The 26,392-nt window shown below is 41.2% G+C and overlaps 1 protein-coding gene and 1 non-coding gene across 3 annotated transcripts in view; both read left to right on the top strand.

The window, feature by feature from the left end:
* Window positions 1-26,392, top strand: part of Fancm (FA complementation group M) — a 67,257-nt gene that overhangs the window by 33,928 nt on the left and 6,937 nt on the right. The window contains exons 15-23 of one of the 2 annotated variants that reach the window (XM_076550570.1): window positions 5,768-5,853; window positions 5,959-6,024; window positions 7,670-7,798; window positions 9,868-10,024; window positions 12,898-13,004; window positions 14,306-14,866; window positions 17,119-17,491; window positions 18,823-19,114; window positions 22,946-23,165. In XM_076550570.1, coding sequence (XP_076406685.1) covers window positions 5,768-5,853; window positions 5,959-6,024; window positions 7,670-7,798; window positions 9,868-10,024; window positions 12,898-13,004; window positions 14,306-14,866; window positions 17,119-17,491; window positions 18,823-19,114; window positions 22,946-23,102 — 1,928 coding nt within the window. In that variant the 3' untranslated portion in view covers window positions 23,103-23,165. Of the gene's footprint in view, window positions 1-5,767; window positions 5,854-5,958; window positions 6,025-7,669; window positions 7,799-9,867; window positions 10,025-12,897; window positions 13,005-14,305; window positions 14,867-17,118; window positions 17,492-18,822; window positions 19,115-22,945; window positions 23,166-26,392 lie in introns of those variants that run through there. The other variant, XM_042260507.2, reaches the window with a different exon arrangement.
* LOC121822632 (U1 spliceosomal RNA) lies at window positions 8,219-8,375 on the top strand. Its single transcript, XR_006063807.1, has one exon. It is a non-coding gene; the product is annotated as a U1 spliceosomal RNA (small nuclear RNA).

Raw genomic sequence — 26,392 nt, 5'->3', positions numbered from 1 at the left:
TCATTTTTACCATGTTACACTCTCTTGATGTGATTTATAGGGGGTTTCCTTTCCTCTTGCTTCCAGGAAGATTTCTGTTAAGCCCTCACCAATAACCCCCAAGGCCATTAATCTTTCTATAAACAATTCCTAAGCCTTTGAAAAAAATCACAAAAAATCCTCCCAGTTTCTACCCATGGTCTAGTTCCAAATCTATCTCATTGGTGTAGGTTTTTGTAATGACAGCCTCTTCTTTCTAGAAAGTCAAGATACATGTGATATATGTGGTGCTTGCTGTATGATGAACTAGTCCCAAACCTTAATGGTTTAGAACAAAAATGTTACGTGAGTGAGTCAGGAATCTAAGTGTGGCCCAGTGGGCCTGGATCAGCATATTGAGGTTGCCAGGGCTTTATCACGATTTCTCTGAAATTGTGACTAGATTTGGAAGATGTGCTTTTCATATGTGCATGTGTGTGTGTGTTGAATGTACACCAGTGTGTGTACTCCTGTGCCTGTTCATGAAGCCAGAGGACACCATCATGTGTCACTTTGCCTTAGTTTTTGAGGTGGGTGCTTACTGAACTGTTTGAGCTATAGGCTAGCTAGTTCTTGGGGTCCGCTTTCCTCCTTCCCCAGTGTTGGGGTTACATGTACACACAACCATGCTTGGTTTTTTATTGGGGTGCTAGGAATCCAAGTCAGGTCCTCAAGCCTGAGCCATCTCCCCAGCCCCCTGGAAGACATGTGTTAATTTTTTTTTATGTGCATTGTTGTTTTGTCTGTGTGAAGGTGTTGAATCCCCTGAAACTGTAGTTACAGGCAGTTGTGAGCTGCCATGTGTGTGCTGGGAATTGAACCCTGGTCCTCTGGGAAGGCAACCACTGTTCTTAACAACAGAGCCATCTCTCCAGCCCCCCACCCCTACCCCGCTAACCCCCCAAAAGATGTGCTTTTTTAAGCTCGGCTTGCTCATAGTACTATGACTGGTGGGAGACTGTTTCTTACTTACAAACCTCTTCATAGGGATGCTTGGTAGGTTAGAATAGTTGTGTATGGCTGTGGAGCCGTCTACTGGGGCAAAAGTGTGCTTAAACCTATACATTCAAGAACCAGCCTGGACACCATAGACAAAACCATCATCTGGTTTCTCCCAGCCAAATCATCAAAGAGAAAGAGCAAAGACGATGCTCCAACACCTCATGTGACTTGGACTTATAAATAACCCACATTCACTTCTATTATATTCTTTTTTAATTTATTGAAGTGTGTGTTTGTCTTACTTTTCTACTTTTCGATTGCTACGAAGACTTGCCAAGGCAACTTAGAGGAGAAAGAGTTTATGGAACTTACAGTTTAAAGCTGTGAGTCCATAACCATCATGGTGGGGAGCATGGCAGCATGCAGGCAGGCATGTGGCTGGAGAGGACCCGAAAGTTCTACATCTGGAGCAGCAGGCAGCAGGAAGACTAAGATACTAGGCCTGGTTTGAGTCTTTGAAACGGCAAAGCCACACACTTCCTCCAACAAGGCACACCTCCTAATCCTTCTAATCTGTTCAAATAGTGCCACTCCCTGATGACTAAGCATTCAAATATATCAGCCTAAGGGGTCATTCTTATTCAAACCACCACACTCAAACATATGCTTGCTTTGCATAAACACATGCATATGCACTCATATGCATACTTAAAAATCCCGAAGAACCTTTCACTGTATTTGTAGCCTATATTTTCATGATTTAATTGTTTCAATTAGAGTTCCATAATTCATGGGCAAACAGGGCCCATGAGATGGCTCAGTTAATAAAGGCTCTTCCAGCCAAGCATTATGACCTGAGATTATCCCAAGAACCTGTGGGAGCCCACAACTGACTCTGTTTCCCAGTTTGAATCTGAAGTCTATTCTTAGTCAATAGAGTTCAAGTTTGTTTGCTCCAAGGCTGTGAGAAAGTTCTGATTAGCCCACAGAGTCTCCTTGAAGGGCTGTGAGAAAGTCCTGATTAGTTATACTACTTCTCCCAAGCAAAAGACCAATTGTGCCTTCTGGTGGAGGCCCATAAACACCTGTAGGCAGGGCCTGAGCTCCCATTTCAGGAGTCAATATTGTGGAGGAGGAGGAACTGAGGTCCAATCCTCCATTGCCTGGGGTTGCTCTGTAGAGGTCTTGAATGGATTTCTTTGCTGAGGAACAAATGGTTGGAGTGCCCCATAACATTGTTTCGGGGCCTGAGGCTGGCCCCTTTGCTCATTTCCCGACAGAGGGTTTCCATGCACATCTTTTGTTGACTTACATTCATTTACCCAGTGTCTCCTTTTTTTACATCTAGGGCATAATCCAGGTTCTTTCGGTTTTCCCTTATTGGGGCATTGCCTAATCTGATGTCCCATCTGACCACACTCAAAACAACTTCCAGGTGGTCCAACAATCCTCCTTTTATCTGGAACCTGTTGTCTTTGCTGAAAAAGCACATCTTTAATTGTCTTTCCCTGCGTTGCAGCAGCCACAGCCAGCCCTTGAGTATAAGAAGGGCCAATATCAGAGCATAACCGAATATAATCAGAAATATCTCCTTTCTTTCTGAATGGTCTAATGGCAGCTTGACAAGCTGTATTAGCATTCTCATAAGCCAAGTGTTTTACAAGCAAAAGTCCAGCTTCATTATCCCCCAGTACCTTCCTGTTGCTGTCATTAGTCTGGAAACAAAATCTTGAAACAATTCATCGGGTCCCTGTCTTATTTTTGGTAAATCCTCTGTTTGCTTTCCAGTGCCAGGCAACTTATTCCAAGCTTTCTTTGCTGCAGAACTGCCTTGAGCATACACTGCCACGTTAAAATTTAACTGATTATCCACATCTCTGTAATCACCTTTGCCTGCTAACATCTCAAATGTAATAGGAATCTGTTGAGCTCTGTTAACTTTAGCCGTACTTTCACACTGCTCATGGAATTCTGTTTTCCATAATAAATAATTTCCTCCAGATAAACAAGCTTTAGCTAATTGTTTCCAATCTTCAGGAGGCAAGGCTTCAATTGGCATAGCTTCTAAGATGGCTTGAGTGAAAGGCGCTGACCATATTGAGAACAAGCAGACTTGAACTCCTTAAGTTGTTTAAAAGGAATAGGCGTATGTACTCTGATTACATTTCCTTGAACATCCTGCTGTCCCATAACTGGAAACATCTTAAATCCATTAATATCCTCTCCTTTATTAGCTGCTTCTCTTAAGCTAGCTTGTAACGGATTAATAGTTTAAGTTTGCCAAGAGCCTGGAGGCTTCTAAACCATTGCAATCACAGGAGGTTTCTTTACCTTAATAGTTGAGTCTTCAGGAGGGTCTAAACCCGCTATCACTGTAGGGAGAGGAGTGCTTCTTTTCAAGGTGGAAACCTAAAGCGTTTCCAACTTTTTACTCAAAGGAGCTTCCAGTTTATCAGTTCCCCCCCTCCTTAAATTCTTTACTCGGCTGCTGTTCAACATTCATAGTCATAAGCGGAGAGGAAATTTTTGCAGCCTTTACTTTTAATTCTGTTTCATCATCAGAATCTGACTGATTATCCTCATCAGGTGACTTCTTAGAGGCATCTGTATTAAATGATTCCTCTGGTGGAGCAGATGATTTATTTTTTCTCAATTTAGGTAACATCTTCTGTCTGTCAGGATGAAGATCTAGACTGTCCCAAATGAGTGTCCAGAGACTAAAAATATCTATTGGAAGTTTTTCTGGACCATGTGTATCATAATACTGCTGTATTTTAACTCCAATATGTCTCCAAATATCTGGGTCCAAGGTACCTTGTTCAGGGAACCAAGGACAAATCTTCTTTACAAATTCTAAGCAGGCGGTGGTGGTGCACGCCTTTAATCCTAGCACTCAGGAAGCAGAGGCAGGCGGATCTTTGTGAGTTCGAGGCCAGCCTGGGCTACAGAGTGAGATCCAGGAGCAAAGCTACACAGAGAAACCCTGTCTCGAAAAATCAAAAAAAAAAAAAAATCTAAAAATTTACACAATTGCTTACCTTTTACTCTAGTGCCTCTAGCCTTTAAAGTATCTTTAAGTAAATATACAAACCTCTGTTTTCTATTTGCTTGACCCATATTTATACTTTACTCTTATTCACAAAATTTTTTACCCCGGGTTTACTTTTTTATTTACATTTATGACTTTTACTCTCAAGTTAACTCACCACAGCTTCCACTTTTCTTGAGTGCACTCCTTTTTCTTCTGTGGTGTCCATCACGGACTCCTCCGTACCACCCCATGGGGAAGCTCATCAGCGGGGGCCACGTGCTGAGTGCTCGTCACTCCCTGGGAGGTCTGAGACTGGGCCCTCCCTGAGCAGGGAGGTGAGTTCCCAGAGAGCAGGGCCCCACGTTGGGCGCCACTTTTTGTGCCTGCTAACAGTCAGCTGGGTAGAGGTATGCGGACTGAAGAGACAATGAAGAAGACAGAAAAGAGTCGAGAGGTCTGCTGGTCAATGCCAGACAGCCCTGAGTTTATTTCACAGCCAGCTTATATACAGTTTTGAAGGACAGGGGTAGAACAATGCACAGCACATGCATTCAACCACTATCTTATCTTGCCTTGCACCAAGGAACAGGCAGTTTCCTTTTCTATTTCAGTGTACCTCTGGAAGGCATCAGCAACTTGCGTCTAGCTAGTTAGTATGTACCCTCTTATGGGCTAATCAGAACTTTCTCACAGCCCTTCAAGGAGACTCTGCAGGCTAATCAGGACTTTCTCACAGCCTTGGAGCAAACAAGCTTGAACTCTATTGACTCAGAATAGACTTCAGATTCTAACTGGGAAACTGAGTCAGTTGTGGGCTCCTACAAGAACCCACATGGAGAAAGGAGAGAACAGACTCCCACAAGTTGTCCTCTGATCTCCACATGTGTTCTCTACCCTGTGAATGTCCCTCCCACACAGTGTAAATGTTAAAAAAAAATGAACATGGACTAACAAATTATATTTGTCTTTTTCTCTTTATATTTAATTTTTAAAAATTTGAGCCTCACTTAAGTATGTATTTTTGCAGATTTGTTTTTATCTCATGTATATGAGTAGTGTTTTGTTTACATGAATGAAAGTGTACCACAGGTATGTAGTGCCTTTGGCGATCAGAAGAGGGTGTTGTATTCTCTAGAAATAGTTACGGGTGCTGGGAACTTAACCCTGGTCCTCTGCAAAAACAGCCAGTGTTCTTAACTGCTGAGCTATCTCTCCAGCCCCTTAAATATGTATTTATTAGCAAACTAGTGTCTTTTATTCTCCCTTTTTAAAAGACTTTAAAAATCTTATTTTTTTTAAATTTATGTACATATGTGTATGTATGTCTTTTTGACTATATGCCACATGCTTGGGTATCCTTGGAGGCCCCAAGTTCTAGAGCTTGTGAGCTGCTTGGCATGGATACTGAGAACTGGACTGGGGACTTCTGGTTGAGTAGCAAGTGCCTTGACCCACTGAACTATCATTCCAGCCCCTTGCTGTGTTATAGAAATGTGTGTGTGTGCTGGTTGTGTTGGCCAAACTTCTGAAGATCTTGTTTTGTTTTGTTGGGACAGAGTCTTGCTATGTACCCCCTGCTGGCCTTAAGCTCACAGAGATCTGAATGCCTCTGCCTCCCAAGTGCTAGGATTAAAAGTGTGTGCCACCACGCCCCACCTGATGACCTTTTACAAAAGTAAAATAATGAGATTGTCATTAAGAAATTTAGAAAATTTTATTGTAGTCATGAATAAAATGATTTTTGATTGACAAGATTCACTTTTCAATTAATTATAGTTGAACACTTAACTAGTGATAGTGAAGATGATGTTTTCCTGAGAAAAACTAGAAAACCAAAAGGAAATGTCCTGAAGTCCCCTGAGGTAAGTCATTCATTTATCATAGTAATGTAATCAAGTGAAGGCCATGCCCTCCCCTGCAGACTCTATGTCATATTTTAATTAAACTGTTTATCTGTTTTTTTCCAGGATCAGAACAACAGTGACATTGATTCGCCTGTTCATGCTGTAAAAAAAAAGTCCAGGGTTCTCAGGGTAAGTAAATTACTGGCAGTGTATAATACCTACATTCTTTTTATAAAAAGGTTTGTTTTTATTATTTCTAGGTGTGTGTGTGTGTGTGTGTGTGTGTATGTGTATGTGTGAGTGTGTATCCGTGGGCATGGGTGTGTGGGTATGTGAGTGCCAGTGCCTAGGAAGCAAGAAAAGGGCATCAGATGCCCTGGAGCTGAAATTACAACCATTGTGAGCCTGGGTGCCGGGAACCAAACTTGGGTCCTTTGGAAGAGCAGTGTGTACTCTTAACCACTGAGTCATGTCTTCAGCCACAGTACCTAAATTCTTTTAAGATAAGTAATATAAGAAAAATGGGCACAGGAAAATAATAGTATATTTGATCTTACAGGTATATACTTAACAGATAAATAGATACTATATCTTATGTGATTAGAATTTCTACTTTTTTTTTTTTTGGTTTTTCGAGATAGGGTTTCTCTGTGTAGCTTTGTGCCTTTCCTGGATCTTGCTCTGTAGACCAGGCTGGCCTCGAACTCACAAAGATCCGCCTGCCTCTGTCTCCCGAGTGCTGGGATTAAAGGCGTGCGCCACCACCGCCTGGCCTAGAATTTCTACTTTTGCTAAAGAAAAGTATTTCTCGTAAACTTTCCTAATGATAACAAGTGTAAATAATACAGAAACAGAAATAATAGAGAAGAAAGTAGGTCACTGAGGTGTAAGTTTTGAAGCTGAGATAAGAAAAAAACAGCCTTTAGCCTAATCGTTGGGAGCTTCTTAAGAGAGAGAGGATGGAATGAATGTATGTCAGAGCTGCCAGGAGAGAGGTGGGGACAAAGAGACGTCGCTGTCAGCAGAGTGAGCAGCTCACACAGAGGCCCATGGAGGGAATTGCACCTCGGCACTATGAGGTTTTGAACTGGGGAATTTGTCCTGCCTACTCCACCCGGGGCCTTCTCACTGCTTCATGTTTAAAATCGTCTCCTTAGCTTCCAGCTGTGTTTGCCTGGAGCAGCAGATAGCCACAGGTGACACTGTAGACCTGTGTCTAACCGAGGGTCATTGGACAAAGTTAGCTAAGAACACAGCCAATCTCGCTAGCCTTGTATGCTCACGCACCATAAAAATTGCTTTCATATTGTGCTGTGTCTAAAATGACTAGTGGCTTACAACCAGTGAGTTAAAATAACGGCAAAGCTGATCATCATGCTGTGTTCAGTAAAAATTATTCCTGTTAGTTGAAGTTTTGGATAAACTTTGTATCCCTTTACTGGCTTTATATGATTGTGTAAGAGCAGTGGTTGTAAGTCTCAGTTAGAATTTGTTACTGCTATATTACTTTCTTGATTTCAAAGGTTTTCTCCATGTTTGGATGGACTTTATCTCTTGTGAAACCCTTGAAAATGTAAAGGAAGCACTGCAGGTTTCCATGAGATATATTTGATGTAATACTAAGTTGAGTGCACCCATTCACTAATACTGCTGCTACCTGATCTGACATTCGTGGGCCTAACTAGTGAGAACAATTTTATTCTAAGAGAACGTTGAATCAAATGCTTTGTAATTAAAAAACGAAAATAAAATCAATCACTCTTGAGAGATACAGTAAGTTAAATCAATATAGCTAGGTTTTTTCTTATGTAAATGTTGAATTAACTTTTTATAGTCAGAATTGTCATCTAGTGATGAGAGTGAGAATTCTCACATACCATGTACGCAATTGGAAGACTTCAAGGATTGTGGCAGGAACCCCAGAAAACGCTCCAAAGTCCGAAAGAAACAGAATCATGTAAAGGTAATCTTTGCTTAGTCTCTTTAATGTATATAATATTACATACACACATATGCATGTGTATTAGTACACATGTGTGTATTATGTATACATTAGGTAGATAGACAGAAGAAAGAAAAGAAAGGAAGGAAGGAAGGAAGGAAGGAAGGAAGGAAGGAAGGAAGGAAGGAAGGAAGGAAGGAAGGAAGAAAAATGTTTTGCCTGTATGTATCTATGCACCACGTATGTGCCTGGTACCCACATAGGCCAGAAGCGCTTATTGTCAGAACCCCTGGAACTGGACTTACAGATGGTTGTGATCCACCATGTGGGTGGTAGGAAGTGAACCTGTATTCTCTGGAAAAAGCAGACAGTACTTATTCTCAAGTGCTGAGCCATCTCTCTAGCCCCTCAACCTAACAGCTTTTAAAGAAGTATTTTCCCATACTTTCCTGGCAGGGGAGATACCATGATCCCAAAGGTGGTTTTCCCAGGGCGAGGCTTATCCATTGCACTCCTGATGTGCTGACCCCTGCGATTTCCCCAAATGCGGGAAACTCAACTGCATGAATTGTGGTAGTGGGGTGTAGCATGAATCTTAAAAGGTCTTATTAATAAAATCAAGCCAGGTATTGGGGTGAATGCTGAAAGATCAGAGAAGCAGAATAGGCCACACAGCTACCTCACTTCGCCAGTTCCTCAGCTGATCCTGTTTCCTCAGACTGGAAACCTCTGAGTCCTCATATCCGAATAGATCTCAGCTGAACTGCTGCTAGAAGCCTGAAAGCTTAACCAGCCAAATGCTTCTAGTTTCTGGTCTTCATACCTTATATACCTTTCTGCTTTCTACCATCACTCCTTGGAGTTAAAGGAGCACTTTCTGGGATTAAAGGCATGTGTCACCATGCTTGACTGTATCCTTGAACACACAGAGATCCAGGTAGATCTCTGCCCCTGGAAAGCTAGGATTAAAGGCGTGTGCTACCACTGCCTATCCTCTATGTTTAATATTGTGGCTGTTCTGTTCTCTGACCTCAGATAAGTTTATTAGCGTGCACAATATTTTGGGGAACACAATACCACCACAGTGGGGGACTATGTTTGCGCTCTCCCCTTAAAAAAAAAAAAAAAGTATTTTCCCACCAATTTTTTTTCCCTGGAATTAAAAATCTCAACGTGTATTACCTTTTGTTTTTCTTGTGTTCTGGCTTCATCTTCTCAGCAGTATGTTATTTTGAATGATTAAATGAAGAAATTGAAATATATTGAGAACCTACTGTTCAAATTGAAGAAAATGTAGAAACAGACCTGAGTTTTAGGAAATTTGCTTTTACAGTGATTGCGATTTCTTAAAAAAAAAAAAAAAAAAAAAAAAAAGAAAAAAGTATTGCATCATTCGCTTTGCGTGTGAGGGAGGGGTCGGTGCGTGCGTGCCATAGTGAGGAAGTGGAGTTCAGAGGACGAACTACAGGAGTCGGTTGGGTCCCTCCTTCCATATGTGGGTCGCGGGGATGGAGCGCACATTACCTGATGAGCCTGCTCACTGATGGATCCCACTCTTTCCCTTGTCTTTGTTCATTAGTTAAGAATTTAAAGAGAGTTCTTAGCACCTTTCCTTCTAGTCAGCGCTTCTGATGTTGTGTATTTCCATGCCAAAGCTGAACTCTCAGAATCTCTATAGACGGTCTGTTAGAAACATCCAGCAAGCCGACTAGTGTCTTAAATGCTGTTTTACCTGAAATTATCAGGAGAAATTTTGCATAAGTATCTATTTTTTTGTAGTTTTAAATCTTACTTTGGCTGTTTGCTCTTGAGAGCATAGACAAGAAAGCCACTTCGTTTAGAGCAACAGAGTCTGTAGCATAGAGGCGGTGACTCCGGCTCATGGTAAATTGTGTTGTCCAGTGTTGTTCCTCACATCAAGAATGCATCAGGTGCTGGACATGCCATGATCTCAACATTACACATTGTCCACATGTATTGAAGTGTACCCCGAGTATGTACAATTACATGCCAGTTCAATTTGGAAATAAAAACCTAAAAATATAATTTTCGTTTTCTGGGGTGTCTTCTTGTCTCTTGTTTCTTCATAGAGTATAGCTCGGATGTTTCTAGATGACGAGGCAGAGGTTTCTGAAGAGGATGCAGGTAGTGTCTCAGCAGATGAAGATGATGAGTCAGAAAACGGGCAGGATTCGTCACTTCTCGACTTTGTCAATGACCAGACCCAGCTTTCACAGGCTGTAAATGGTAAATGCTGTCATGACATTTGGTAATTATTTCCAGTGTGTCTAATGTCATATTTAAATATGGTCTCTTTATTAAAAGAAACTTGGCTTTATAGAAATTATATTTAGTATGTATAAAACGTTTATTTGTTCATTTTTATTTAAATTCTGCAGTACTTGATCTAGGCTTCTGATTTACCTAGGCAGCTCAAGCATCAGATGTTCATTTAGTGTTCAGTGCCTTCCTTTTGCTGTTAATAGAAAGCAGCTAAGAAAGAGATGCTAGAGCGTACAAAAGGCCTTTGAAGTCTCCATATGACGCTTGCTTTCACATGGAAGAAGATAGACAGTACATACGATAACTAAAGTGTGCAGTGTTTTATAAGATGAAACATTTACAGAGAAGTAAGAAAAGTGGGGAGGGACAGGGGACCTGAACTCGCTAAGGCTGGAGGTGCTGAACACAGGCAACTTGCTGTTGTAGTTTAGTTGTTTGGAAACTAGGTCTTAAACTGGGCGGTGGTGGCTCACGCCTTTAATCCCAGCACTCGGGAGGCAGAGCCAGGTGGATCTCTGTGAGTTCAAGGCCAGCCTGGTCTACAGAGTGAGATCCAGGACAGACAACAAAAACTACACCGAGAAACCCTGTCTCAATAAAACAAAAACAAAAAAAAAAAAAAAGAAAAGAAACTAAGTCTTGCTTCGTAGCCCAGGCTGACACTGGAATCTCTAAGCCTCCTGCCTCAGCCTGCTGGTTGCTGTAATTAAGAGTGCCTTACCCTGCGAGGTGATCAAGTTGCCATTGTGAGGAGCATGCCTCGTTGAGAATGTGGTGTTTGACCAGTGACTGGAAGAAAGCCGTTCAGCAAATGTGGGTGAATAAAACCAGTTGAGGAAAACACTAACCTTACTATGTATCAGATAAGGGAGATCTGCTTTCAGAAAATAATGTGGTCAAGTAATGCTTGAGCATGCCCAGTACATTCAGAGGCGATGATTCAGATTGCCTGCTACTGAAGTGAGAAACGTTCTGATTGGCTCATCAATATCCTAGCCTTTGAGAGATTAGGTTGTGTCTTTTTTTTTTTTTTTTTTTTTCTGTTTCTGCAGACTGTGATATAATTTACAGCTACAAAATTTCCCAAGGACCATGAGTTTAAAGTAAAAACTTGTTTATGGACAAACTTCTCCGTACTATAATCCTGGATACGCAGTCTCCAGAATAAGCTGTACTGCCCTCACTGCTCAGTAGTGTTTGTGGGTTTTGCAGACTTCAGTAAAATCTGGTAACATTCAAAGAAAACAGCAAATCCCCAGGCCCTCAGGCACCCGTGCTCCCGGACTGTTCAAGGACCAGCATCGTAGGAGGGAACCGGAAGCTCAGAGACAGCGGTTAGGTCCCGGGCTGGCATTGTTAGTGCAGCCCCTCAATCTCTTTAAAGGGGGAGAGAATGGTGGCGGCTCCTCTAAGGGCAGGACTGACAGGGGAGAGAGATTAGACTCTGGACAGCTAAAGGTGACAGGGTTCTCTGAGGGCTGGAGTCGCAGAGTGGACAGGTGGAGTTCTGCTACACAACCAAGAAGATAAGTGGTTTGAACAAAGACACCCCGAATTTCCCTTAGACATAGCACCTTTGAAAGAAAAGATTTCAGAGCTGTTTTAAAAGTACAAAGAAATTATTATTTTCATGTATTAAGTATCCTTTGCTATAATTTTTAAAAATGATAAACATCAGTAAATAATAACCCATGTTGTCCCACTTTGTCCTTAACTAGAAATTACGACCTTTTTTTTTAATTTTCATATAAGTTTTTCAGTACATTTTCCTTTCTGATTATTGACTGGATTTCTTCTCTTGCTGTTTGAGATTTTCTTTAGTACTTATGTAAGTCAGGTACAGTCCTGAAGTCTTTATATGCTTTTGTTTTGAGTAGAAAGTTGTGGTCCTCCTCTTCATTTTCAGAACAGGGTTTAAGAAAGTTGTCCACAGTCACCCAACTAGATGATGGTTCCCAAAGGCAAAGCTTCTGGTATTGTCATCATTGTTATCTTTAGGTTTTGGGTTTTTTATTTGTTTGTTTGGTTGGTTGGTTTTCGGTTTTTCAAGACAGGGTTTCTCTGTGTTGTTTTGGTGCCTGTCCTGGATCTTGCTCTGTAGACCAGGCTGGCTTCGAACTTACAGAGATCCGCCTGGCTCTGCCTCCTGAGTGCTGGGATTAAAGGTGTCCACCGCCGCCACCACCACCACCACCACCCAGCTGGTTTTTGTTTTTTTTAAAAACAGGTTTTCACTATGTAGTTCTCGCTCACCTGGAACTCACCTTGTAGGGCAAGCTGGCCTCAGACTCACAGAGATCTGCTTGCCTCTGCCTCCTGACCATAGGGTTAGAGTCGTGTGCCACCACACCTGGCCTCTGACAACATTTTAAATAGTTGTTTTTAGGTCTCTGTCTCCTGTTGCTTTTAAAATTTAATTTTTTAAAACATTTTAGTCCAAAAATTATAGATGGATCTTTTATTTCTTTGTTGGTGTTTTGCAATAGGATTTCACTGTGTAGCCCAGATGGGCTTCAAACTTGGTATGTATTCAAAGCGCCATATGTAAGCAGAGAGTCTCCTGCCTCAATTTCTGGAGTGCTGAGATGTATTTGGGTTTTGGATGAGATCTTACTATGTTGCCTAAGCTGATCTAGCCATACAAATGTGGTGTGTGTGTGTGTGTGTGTGTGTGTGTGTGTGTGTGTATCTACTCCATAAATCTTTTCTTTTTTCTTTCTTTTTTTATAAATCTTTTCTTAATGTTGAGCCATGCAAATTTAAAGTAGTCAAAGTTAAATGAAAATTTTCATGTAAGTGATTTTGCTACTTTATTTTCAATTCTTATCTTTACACAGATTCTGAAATGAGAGCTATTTACATGAAATCTGTACGTAGTCCGCTGATGAGCACTAAGTACAAAATGGTCCCTGAGAAACATCATAACATGAACATCTTCTCACAGGTACTCACTACAGAAGTAATAGTGGAGGATTTCCTGTTGTGATTTGAAATGCAGTCATATTAATAAAGCTTCCATCTTGTTTTTAAACTTAGGAAGTCAGAGCTGGCTTGGATAATTGTGCTGTGAATCTTTTCTCCAACTACAAGAATTAGTTTAAAGGAAATAAATAGAATTTGATCATCTATTAATTAGTTAATTTTTTTCACATGTCATACTTCTTTTAAAATGTTTTCTTTTTCCCAAAAATGTTTCTAAAAATTACAGATGGATCTTTCCTTTCTTTGTTTATTGCTGTTTGGCGATTGAATTTCACTGTGTAGCCAAATGTGCTTTGTATCTAAAGTGCCATATATAACTAGAGATTCTCCTACCTCACCCTCACCCCTCTGGGGTGCTGGGATGTCGTTGAGTTCTGGCCAAGATCTTACTGGGTCACCGGTGCTGATCTCTATTTACTTAGTTACTGATTGTAGTACTGCCGTTGAACCCAGTGACTCCCGCATAACTAGGCAAGTGCTGAACCTAAGCCAACCTTCCTAGTACAGTTTAATACAGCCTTTAATACAGTTCCTCATGTTGTGATGACCTCCAACCATAAAACTACTTGTGTTGCTACTCCAGAACTGTAATTTTGCTACTGTTATAAATTGTAACATAACTATTTTTTGGAGATAGAGGTTTGCCAGAGGGGTCACGACCCATGGGTTGAGAGCTCTAAGCTATTACCCACACATACGTTGTTTTTGAACTCAGAAGATCCTTCTGTCTCAGGCTCCCATGTGGCTAGGATTATAAGCTCACACCATTGTGCATGGCTAGGATAGCTCTCATTTAAGGTGATATTTTCTCCATCCATAAATTGCCATGCTCAGCTTAATAATAGGGCTCTTCAGACCTCTGTACTTAATGTTAGGCTTTTCTGTAGCACTTGACACAAGTTCTTACTTTTCTGGCTGCCTGCAGTTGACTGTAAATTTCTAGAGGGTAAAATGCTTTTTTTTTCTTTTTAGTTTTTCAAGGGAGGGTTTCTCTGTGTAGCTTTGGAGCCTGTCCAGGAACTCCCTCTGTAGACCAGGCTGGCCTTGAACTCACAGAAATCTGCCTCCCGAGTGCTGGCACTAAAGGTGTGCACCACCACCACCACCTGGTTGTCGTTTTTTTGTTTTTTTAATCTCTCAGTCCCCATTTTCCCCATAATGAAGGTACTGAGTAGCTGTTCAGGAAATGGGATAAACATTAGTGCCTCAAAGAACGTAAATTCGACCTAGTTATAAATTCAAACATTTCTGTTTTTATCATAGATTCCTGAGCAAGATGAAAACTATTTAGAGGACAGTTTTTGTGTTGATGGAGAGGAGTCTTTCCAAAGCCAATCATGTGAAGAGGAAATTTGTGTGGATTTTAACTTAACTAAAGACTCCTTTACAGATGAGAATGTCAGATATAAAACCCGATACGCAGTAAAGCTAAAACAAATGAGCACGAAACAAAACTGTCCGCGGCCAAAGAAGAAACTGTCTAGAATTATCGTCCCAGAGGACTCAGACGAGGAGGAACAACACCCCGTGAATGACGGAGAAGACTCCGGTGCCCACGGCGGCCATGCCGACAAGCCCATCCAGCAGGGCCAGCAGGGCAGCTCTGGGTCTCCTGAGTCTTCAGCGCAGCCCAGGGGCCTTCGTAGTCCAGCAGTGAATGAGAAGTCCACACAGCGACAGCAGGTGGTACAGAGCATACTGGATGCCGTCCCTGAGGGGGTGAACCCTGGGCCTCAGAGCCGTAACTCAGGCGCATTTACTTCATCTCCATGTCCGAGTGTGGAGTTGAGGAAGGAATGTGGGAAATGGCCAGTCAACCTAAAGGTATGTATGAAAGTGAAGAAAAGTGCCATCACAGGTTTATTTAAAAGAGTTGTTTCCTTCCTTCCTTCCTTCCTTCCTTCCTTCCTTCCTTCCTTCCTTCCTTCCTTCCTTCCTTCCTTCCTTCCTTCCTTCCTTCCTTCCTTCCTTCTTTCCTTCCTCCCTCCCTCCCTCCCTGCCTCCTTCCTTCCCTCTTTTTCTTTCTTTCTCTCTCTTTTTCTTTCTCTCTCTCTCTCTCTCTCTCTCTCTCTCTCTCTCTCTCTCTCTCTCTCTTTCTTTCTATTTACCCTAAATAACTCATTCAAAGAAGAAATAGGGTCTCCCATAGCACAGTCTTGAAATTGAACCTGGGGTTGGCTGGCTGTTAGCCTCACTCTAGGTTCAGTGAGATGTGCTGTCATATAAAGGACTCTGACAAAGGGTGATAGAGCATGACACTTGAAGTCTTTCTGGCTTCTGAAAGTTTACAGGCATGCTTATATCCACAGATATGCATATACCTCACATGCGAATACTACATACGTGAAGCTCTCATCCACAAAAATTTCTAACCTGTTGAATTAATCACAAATATTTGCTACTGTCTGTTGATTATTTAATGTAGGGTCTTGCCTCAACTCAGGCTTGCCTCAACTCAAACCCAGGCTTGCCTCAACTCTTTAGCCCATGTTGGCCTTGAACTTCCTACCTCAGCCTCCTCAGTGCTGGGATTGTAGGTGGAAGCCACCACCCCTGGCTCTGATTTACCAATATTTTGTGAAGGACTTTGCATTTAATTTGTAACGGATGTTGGTTGTAGCTGTCTTAGAGTGTTTATCTGACTGACGTTATAGATGCTGATCTTGTAGAAAGAATAAGAAATCCTATCCTCAACTTTTGAGAAAAGTTTGCAAATTATCAGCGTTACTTCTTGTATAAATGAAGCCATCTGCTCCTGGGCTTATTAGGAGGTTTTTGGTTAGTTATTGCATCTCTTTCTTTCTTTCTTTTTTTTTTTTCAAGACAAGGTTTCTCTGTGTAGCCCTTGCTGTCCTGGAACTCGCTCTGTAGACCAGGCTAACCCCGAACTCAGAGATCCACCTGCCTCTGCCTCTAATTTCTTGGATTAAAGGCACTCAGTGCCACCACCCAGCTATATCCCCCCCCCCCCCTTTATTTTCTACAGTGCTAGGGATGAGTTCTGACCCTGAGCTACATCTTCAGCTCCGGTGGTTTTAACGTGTTACTGCAAAGCTGGAGAGCGCTCAGCAGTTAAGAGCACTTGCTTTCTTGAAGGAAACCCAGGTCAGTTCCCAGCACCCATGTTCAGTGGTTTCTATAACTCTTGTAACCACCTGTAACTCGAGTTTGAGGGGTTCACACACCTTCTTCTGGCCTCTTTGGACACCTGCACACATGTGGTGCACATACACACACACATGCAGTTTTCTTTTACGTATTCGTAGGGTTGGACAAGATGGCTCAGGGCACTTGACATGCTGCCTGGTTTTCGGAGTTTGAGCCTTGATTCCTGTGGAAAGGCAGCTGTGAGGAATTGACTCCAGATTGTCCCGTGATCTCCACATGTGCACCTGGACATGCACCCATGCACACATCATGTAATAATACAATTTTTTAAACTAGATTTAAAAAGGTTAGTGGGCCTTAGACAAAGTTCAGTGGGACAGTGCTTGCCTAGCTTGTGCAATGTTCTAGGTTAAGTCCCTACTACTGCTTCTCACCCCACTCCCTCGGGGGAAAAAAAGAAAATGTTACTTAAGGGCTAGAGATGTGGCTGAATAGTAGAACGCTTGTCTAGCCTGCAAAAGGCCCTGGGTTCACTACTACAGAACAAAGAGACCCTAACATACAGTTACGGTTTGTTTTCAGCTAGATGGATTTCTGGTTATCTAATCTCCCAGTTTTTTAATATCTTGTCTAGAGTCCTTATTCCTGAGATGCGGTTCAATCTGCTTTCATGTTATTAAGACATTCTTTCCTCTAGCGTAAAAATTTTACTTTCCATTTGAAAACTTACTTTCTTCCCTGCTCGGTTTAGACTTCACTGGATTTCATTGTCTTTCTGTTCCTATTCTTTGTCAACTGTGGCTTGACTTTGAGTTGTTAGAGTGGTGGCTTGTTCTGTCTACAGTCACTTTGGTCATGGCGGAGTTAAAGTGACGAATGTCTTCAGCAGGGAGACCCAGCATCACATGTGACATTCGCGACACTGACGCATAGTCAGCGGGATAGTGACCAGTGCTTTCTCCCTTCAGGTAGATGACCCCAAGGAAGGTAGCGCCTCCGCAGCACCCTGTTCTAATTCACCACTGCATGTAGCTAATGGACATACGGCCCCTAGACCGCCACAAGAAGGAAATAGAGCTTGCATTCTTGTGGACAGTCGTGAAATCACTTCTGGTTTAGAAGTCATTTCCTCGCTGAGGACAGTTCATGGGTTACAAGTAGAGGTTTGTCCTCTTAATGGCTGTGATTACATCGTAAGTAACCGCATGGCGGTAGAAAGGAAGTCTCTGTCCGAAATGTTAAATAATGGCAGTAAGAACAAGTTCATCGAGCAGATCCAGCGCCTGCAGAACATGTTTCAAAGGATATGTGTGATTGTGGAAAAAGACAGAGAAAAAGCAGGTTTGTGCTTTTCAAATGTTTATAAGATTGTATTCCAAATTGACTTGTTTAATTTATCCTTCTGCTGCCAGGGTGTATCATTTCATACTTAATATCAGTATACTTTTCATTAGTCATTGTATTTTAGTGAGGTTTATGAAAATTGAACAGCAAGAAACCAAAGACAAAGCAGACTAGTCATAAGACCTTTCCAGGCACGTCAGAAAGGATGAATACCTCAGACAGTGCCGCCTCGGGGAGAAGTAGGAGTCAGGTGCTTAGGAGCGAGGGTTCGCAGGGTTGGTGCGGAGAGCTGAGAGTTACTCCTACCTGAACAGCGTCTTCGTTACAGAGCAGTAAGGGAATGGCTTGTTGGCTGATCGTTGAGTATAAGTGAAGATGTACGTGAGAGGGGCAAGGAGGGTTCATTGTGAACGTGGTAAGACTGGGTTTACATAAGTCACTGAAATGGGTGTCTAGGTTGCTCCTAGAAAATGCAAGATTGGAATCATTGCTAGAAGATTTCTCTGTTGAGAAGAGTGAAGATGATGAGATATAGAACCATGCATTGGTTTCTGATTTCTCTATAGCTCTGTAGGTATTTCATTGACAAGTCATTGCCTCTGAATAACAAGTATGTTTATTGTTGGTAAGACGCTTGCCCTGCTCATCTCATGATGTTATAAGGATGAAGTAAAACCATGTTGTGGAAAGACATTATGGAAATATTGAAAAAAATTAAGTAAAGGGGCACAGTGGTTTGTATAAAACATTGGTTTAGAAATTGGGCAGCATTTCCCTTCCTCCTTCTATCCCTAGTGAATTAGAACGTTGTACCCTGGATAGGTCACTTTATCTTTCAGGAATTTTGTCCTTTTTTTTTTTTTCCCCCTAACTGGAAAAGTGAGGGATGAAGAAAGTAGTTTAAAACAAAGTGGAAATATGGTAGACGTGATGGAAGAATATCTTTATGAGGAACTTATAATGGGGAATGCAAAAAAAAGAAGTAGAATATGGAAAAGAAAGTGAACAGGAAAGGTAAGGAATGATAAGGTAGCATTAGAAGGCCCTCTGGGTATTTATTTATTCGGTTAGTTGTCATTGGAGTGAATACACAACTTTATATCAACTAATCCAATATTTAATGAGCTTCTTCATAGGTTAATTTCAGTTCAAGGCACAGATAGTTCCCCTTATTCTATCAGATTCTGAAGCTTAGTTGTAGTTTCTCATTAGTAGAAGGTACCACTTGTTAACTCAGTGATGAGATGCTAGAATTCTAGTAAAGTGTACCAATTATTCTCCCTGATTTTAGTCACTGACCTTCATTTCCCTGAATATGAAATTTTTAGGAGACACATCAAGAATGTTTAGAAGGACAAAGTGCTATGACAGTCTGCTAACCGCCTTAGTTGGGGCTGGAATCCGAATCCTTTTCAGCTCTGGACAAGAAGAAACTGCAGATTTACTAAAGGAGCTATCATTGGTGGAACAAAGAAAGAATGTTGGTATTCATGTTCCAGCTGTGCTGAATCCTAGTAAATGTGAGGCTCTTCAGTTCTATTTAAGTATTCCCAGTATAAGTTATATAACTGCCTTAAATATGTGTCACCGGTTTTCATCTGTGAAAAAGATGGCTAACAGGTATGTCTATTTTACTAGTATTTATTAATTTGTCTTTTTTTTTTCAGACCTGAGGACCAAACCCAGGGCCTTGCACTTGCTAGGCAAGAGCTCTACCATGAGCTAAATCCCCAACCGCATATTTTTAAATGGTTACTATCATAAGTATTTAATTGTGTGTGTGTGTGTGCGCGTGCGTGCGTGCGTGCGTGCGTGCGTGCGTGTGTGTGTGTGTGTGTGTGTGTGTGTGCGCGCGCATGCCTCTGCCTGCCACAGCGTGCACATCAGAGTCAAAGGACAGCTTTTGGGAGTTGGTCCTCTCCCACCATGTGAGGTCTCAGGGATCAAACCCAAGTGGTCAGGCTTGGCAGCAGACACTTTTACCCATCTTGCCACCTCCTCTGTTACGATTCTTGTAAATAAATTTTCTATGCTCTTACGGCTAGATTCTTCTTTCTGTATGCTTATTATCCGTAGAGTTGGTATTTTAAGAGCATATAACTTGGAATCCCCACTGGTACCTTAGTATTTTTTACATCACTTTCTCTCTTCTAACCCTTCCCAGCTACCTTCCCTCAAGTCTACCTGTAATGGGAAGTTTTCCTGTGTCCCTCCTGGCCCAGGGTCGGGACAAATCTCCCACCCACAGTCCTTCAGCCTTTTATAAAATAATTACACAGAGGCTTGATATTATTTATAACTGCTTGGCCATTAGCTCAGGCTTATTACTAGCTCTTACACTTAAATTAACACATAATTCTTATCTATGTTTAGCCACATGGCTTGGTACCTTTCCCAGTTCTGCCTTGTCATCTTGCCTCCTCTGTGTCTGGCTGGTGACTCCTGACTCAGCCCTTCTTCCCAGAATTCTCCTTGTCTGCTTGCCCTGCCCTATACTTCCTGCCTGGCTATTGGCCAATCAGTATTTTATTTATCAGCCAATCAGAGCAACACATTCACAGCATACAGAACGATATCCCACAGCATCTACCCCATGTTCTCCCCAACCTGATCGCCTCTTTATCATTGTTATATACATGTTATGTGCATGCACAAATATATGTAAACACCACGTGCTGAGTCCATTTTTGTGTGTATATGGTTTCAAGGCTGACCATTCTACACTGCACAAGTAAGAAGGCTCACCCCTGGGAGAGGCCAATTCTCCTTCTCCCAAGAGTCATTAGTTGCCTGTAGTTCTTTGTCTGTGGGTGGGATTCTGGGAAAATTTCCCCTTTCACATTGACATGTCCATTGGTGCTGCCTTGTTCAAGCCTTACTTATGAAGTCATTTCTACTTGATCTTCGTTGAACTGCTCTCCTTCCCCCATCATGTCTGTGAGCAGATGCTCTGGCCTTCCTCCATCCATCCTGTTGCTGGACTTTCCATGAGCTTATTCCAGCATTTCAGGTTGGTTTTTCTTGGTGTTTGTTGTTGAATCCCTCTTTTGTATATTGCATTTCATTCAAGCTATTTGTGTTCCCGGTGAGTTTATTCTTTGAACATATTTGCAGTCATTCTTTTGAGTTCTGTCTGATAGATGCCATTATTGTATGACTAGTAATTCCTGCATTTGTCTTAGTTTTTATGTTTATTCTTCCATGTGTATATATTTGTTATTCTTGTTTTTATCATATATATTATGTTTACATAATGGTGTAAAATCTTTTTTATGTCTTAAACTTGAATTTCTCTGGTTACTAACGAAGTTGGTAGTCATCATTCCTCCCATTCCTCTTTCCTGTTCCACTCATGTCACCTCCCTCTTCCCACTCTTGTAACAATGGCCTCTCTTTATTATTGTTACACACACATACACATCACTATATAAATACAAACTGCCGAGTCTGTTTTACTTGTGTGTATGATTTTAGGGCTGACTTCTTGGTATTGGATAACTAATTGGACCATCCTTGGAAACAATTAATTGCCCCTCTCTCTTTTGTCATTAGTTGCCTATAGTTCTTTGTCTATGGGTAGGGCCCTGAGAAATTTTACCCCTTCCATGTTAGTATGTCTATTGATATGACTTCTTTAGGTCTTAAATAGCCAGTTGTTGAGGTATCATGGGTGTAGCTTCCCTATCATTTCTAGGAGACACAATCTCACAACAGATTTCCTGGTCTTCTGGCTCTTAAAATCTTTTCACCACCTCTTCCCTAAGCCTTCAGTGAAGTTGTGTTGTAGATGTATCTAGTGGGCCTGAGCGTCTTACAATTAGGTGATCTCTGCATTTTGACCTGTTGTTTTCTGTAGTGATCTCCCATCTGCTGCAAAGAGGAGCTTTAAATATATATGTATATGATATATCATAATATTATATATCATTTCATATTATGTTTAATATATATTTGATATTTAATATATGTATTACATATACTTTGTTTTTACATATCATATGTGATATATATGTGTATGTATATGCTTTGCCTGCATGCATATTCAGAAGAGGATATCACATTCCTGGGTATTAGAGATAAGACAGTTGAACTACCATGTTGGATGTTGGGAATTGAACTTGGCTCCTCTGGGAGAGTAGCCAGTGCTCTAAACCATCTTCCCATTTCCCAAAAGCAGCATCTTTGTTGAAGACTGAGAGTTATACTTATCTGTGGGTAGGATCTCCTCGAAGAGCCATGACCTAACTAGCCACAGGTAGTTGACTAGGTTTAAAGTATCAGTAGTGGTTACTTTCTCTTATCTGTAGGTGAGATGAGCTAATGCTTATCAATCTGCAGTTAGTCCTCTTGAATATAGAAAAGTATCTTAACTGAAATACTTTTGTCTAGAGAATGGCCCTGGCCAGATGTATGCTAATGAAGAATAAACACAGCTGGGGAAAGTTATCCAATTACCCCAAATGTATAGGGGAAGTTGTGCCCAAATAAATCATCAATTACATTGTTAGAAGTTCTTGTGAGATTAATGAAATGGAAAGGCTACAATAACACACAAGAAATTCACTGCAGGATACAGCTACTACATCCAAAAGCCAGTATCACCAAGACTCCTTGAGTTTTGGCTTTATCCTCTGAAAGAACCCTTGGCTCTTCCAGGTAATAATAGCTTTTGCCATTGTCAGCTGAATTCCTACTTGATATTTCTGTATGCAGCAGGGGTTCTATTAGGCTATGGCTCTTGTGGGAAGCATTGTCAGCCAAAGAAGCATAACTTCATTTAAGCTATATTTATAAATATATCCACTTATATGTATTTGCATGTCATGTTAGGTAAATACTGAAAATAGTATAACTCAAGGCTTTAATTTAATTGCAAAACCCTTAATTTAGGTTCCCTCTTCCCATGTTGTATGACATTGACAGCAAAACCTCACCTGCACACTTTCTCAGGTATCAACCCCAGTCACCTAAGGACTTCTTCCCCCAAAGGCCTACCCTTTAAGGGCCAGTCTTCCAATACCTCAGCTTCACCCTCAGCTTCAGTCAGGCCCCTACAAATGAATATTCTGGGGAAGATTTCATAGATATTTGCTCCTTTGCAGATCTCATGTTTTAACTACTGTAAGTGATTGAGATGGTCCTACTATGTGCCCCTGGAACTATATAGACTATGCTTTTTCCAGACTCCAGACCTGGCCTTCCTCTGCCTGAATGCTAGAATTGAAGGAGTGCAACGCCATGCCCAGTATACTGTCAGTTTAAAGAAAACAAGCTTTTGTTCTGTTTAAACTAATGCGAAGGGCATTTAGCTAGATGCACAATGGAAGGTTTTTGTATAATTGGTAACTGAATACAGTGCCTCATACCTGCTAGACAAGTGCTCCATACTGAGACATGATAAAAATAGTAAATGTCATAAAAGCCAGGTTCATTGTTTCTCTTTCTTTTCAGCTCACCTGAAGAAATCTCTGCATGTGCTCAAGTAACTCATCAAAAGGCTGAGGAGATCTACAGATATATTCACTATACATTTGACATGCAAATGTTACCAAGGGATCTTAACCAGGATAGACTGAAATCTGATGCGTGCTCAGCACTCAAAGTGTGATTATGAAAGAACTCTCACAATACTAAATAATCATTGTAGTTTGTGATTACCAGCTTAAAATATGTAAATATTTCATCTCTTAAAGATATCTTTACATATTGTAAAGCTTTTTATTTATAGACTGCATAATTTATTTTTAAAAGAAACCTTTAATGTTCCATAATCATTTTGACTTAACTGTGAAATGACTTTTTATTGAATAAATCAAGGCTGTGTGGTGGTGTTCAGACTGGCTTAAGCATCTAAGGAAGGCAGCCAAGGTACTGTGAGATGATCAGCTGCTTCAGTGCTTCCTGCACAAGCCTGAGGACCTGAGACCCCGAGTTCACCCCCAGGACCCACATAAAGGCTAGATAGAGTGGTGCTCACCTGGACTCAGTGCTGAGGATTTTAGAGACTGGAGGGTATCAGGAGTTTGCTAACCAGTATGGCGGAATTGAGGCGTTCCAAGTTTGTGGGGCGCCATCCCTCACCCCTACATTTCCCCCAGAGTACTCTTGAGTAGAAGCAGCAGGAAATATTAGTTAGAAGGATAGAGGGGAGAGAAAAAGAAAATACAGCATAGCCTCAGGAGGACCTGGATCCTAACTCATCGGGCCCTGACTTGACTGTCTCTGCCAAAGGGCTTTTAAAAAATGTCAAGGGGTGGAGCAAAAGACCTCCCCCCAGCACAGCCAAGTGCAGGACCATCTCAGACACCTGGTATCCAGCCTGTGGTCCAATCATCCTCTTTATGCACTCGTGCGGGGTAAAGCCTAAATGGGTTTCAATACAGGTTCAGTGGAAGACGTCTCAAAAATAATGTGAAGAATGATAGATTAAAATACCCCATGCTGCTGGACGGTGGTGGTGCACACCTTTAATCCCAGCACTCGGGAGGCGGAGGCAGGCGGATCTCTGCTAGTTCGAGGCCAGCCTGTTCTACAGAGTGAATTTTAGGACAGCCAGAGCTACACAGAGAAACCCTGTCTCAAAAAAGAAAAAACAAAACAAAACCCCAATAACAAAAAATATCTCATGTTGGTATTGGGCCACCACACACACGCTACCTTGTATATACACATCTTCATACATACACAGCAAAAATGAATATGACTCAGAATACTAGCACAGTGTAACCCAAGGCAGTAGGCAAAAAGTAGTCTTGGCTACAAACAAGAACCTGTCTTAAAAATCTAAAAACCACTAAAAGCAAAATGTATTTTGGAATTTTTCCTTTTGGAATTTTTCCTAGTTTAAGTACTGTGATTTGTTAGCATAACAGTATCTATAACTGGTAAAAAACTATTTATAAATAACATGTACTCTAAATGAATTGTAATATTTAACATTTTAAGTGTACTAAGTCTAGGACCTTAAGAGATGGCTCAGGTTAAGAGCACACAGTGCTCTTTCAGACTCAGAACCCCCATCAGGTGACTTAGAACTGCCTAACTCCAGCTTTGGTGCATCCAATTCTCTCACCTCCTTGTGCAGTGCACTCACATGTACACACACACACACACACAATAAATGTTAAGTCTAAATATATATACTGAGTAAAATGTGGTATGTTGTGAGGTAAATGATTTAATAATTAAAATCAAATATTTAAGTTACTATATAATTTCCACTAAATGTCTCCAAATAGTCAATATTTTAACATGAACTTTTGCTTTAACTCATTTTTACGCCATAAATATTTTAAGATGGGTCTGTGTTTATATTTGCAATGTGAATAAGACTGTTTCTTCTGCCAGTGGATTTCCTTGCCTACATCCTTTCTCCTATTGAGTAGTTGAATCAGTCACGAGAGCTTCCCTAACCTTACACATGACAGGAACTTCAGAATGCACCTAATTCAATGTGCTTTTTTATTTTCTATTGAATCATAAAAATTAGGTCTTGAAATAAATAGCTTGTTCATATTTACACTGGCAATTTGAAAGAAAACCCAGGAAGAAACTTCTTTTTACAAAAATGTTACTCAGTTCTGAATTTTGTTCATCTGAAATAATTTTTTTTTTTGTTTGTTTTGTTTTGTTTTGTTTTTCGAGACAGGGTTTCTCTGTGTAGCTTTGTGCCTTTCCTGGGACTCACTTGGTAGTCCAGGCTGGCCTCGAACTCACAGAGATCCACCTGGCTCTGCCTCCCGAGTGCTGGGATTAAAGGCGTGCGCCACCACCGCCCGGCTCATCTGAAATAATTTTAAAACCCAATCTCCTAAAATGCCAATGATTTATCAGCTGTTCAAAATTGCTAAAACCATCAGAAAAGTATTCAAAAATATTGACCAGTACGCAATTAACAATTACTTCAAATCCAAATCCACATCCACACTGATTATAAGGCAGAACTAGTGGCCTTCTTCTAAAATACTACCTATTAATCTCAACCAGCAATCAGCAAAGCATCACATTAAGGATTGACAGCTCAAACTCCATTCTGTTGGGGGGGGTGGGGAGCCCTAAAACATCCTTTCTTTTTGTAGCTACCAACACCTGCTAGTTTGTTGGCCATTTCGGGGAGGAGCATTACTGGGAATTGAACCTGCATTTTTGCCCGGTAGACAAGCTTTCTAACTGCTATGCCCAGCTTCCTCCCACCACTTGTTAAGAACTTTCTATTTTTTTATGTTTTGAAACCACCTTTTATTATTATTTTTCTTTTTAATCACCTGTATGTGTGTGTATGCACATATTTGAGTGCAGGTTCCTGTGGCAGCCGAAAGAGGATTCCGTCTCTTTGAGCTAGAATTACAGGTGTTATGCATTGTCTAACATAGGTGGAGGGCACCAAATTTCATGTCAACAAGAGCAGCAAGTACTCCTAACTGCTGAGCCATCTCTTGACCCCCTTAATTTTGTTTTTGATACAGAGTCTTACTAAATTGTCTAGGTTGGTCTCAAACTTGCAGTTCCTCCTGCCTTGTAACTGAAACATGACTGAAACAGCAGGCCTTAGCAACTGGCTTAATAAAAAAAAGCCTGCTCTACATATTGAGTTCCAGGATACACAGTTGAGACCTTGACTGGGAGAAGAGAGAGACAGAAACAAAGAGAAGGAATGAATGAATGATTTGTACTATGTGTTCCAGTGTGTTTTTAGGAATCTTAAGAGGGAGCAGTAACTGTAAGGTACTCCAGGATCAAGAGTGGCCAGGCCCCACTGCCCCAAAAGCCATGTTCCTACCACATAATCCTCTAAGGGCCATAATGCTGAACCCAGCCCCATCAGATGCAGGTGTCCAAGCTCCACCTTACTGAGTAAAAAGCCCAAGCTCAAGACTTGAAATCCCACCAGTTCCCCAC

The sequence above is a fragment of the Peromyscus maniculatus genome, chromosome 14 (genome assembly GCF_049852395.1).
Source record: "Peromyscus maniculatus bairdii isolate BWxNUB_F1_BW_parent chromosome 14, HU_Pman_BW_mat_3.1, whole genome shotgun sequence".
Taxonomy (NCBI): domain Eukaryota; kingdom Metazoa; phylum Chordata; class Mammalia; order Rodentia; family Cricetidae; genus Peromyscus; species Peromyscus maniculatus.
The sequence above is the reverse complement of the archived record's forward strand: the minus strand, read 5'-3'. Positions and strand labels throughout refer to the sequence as shown.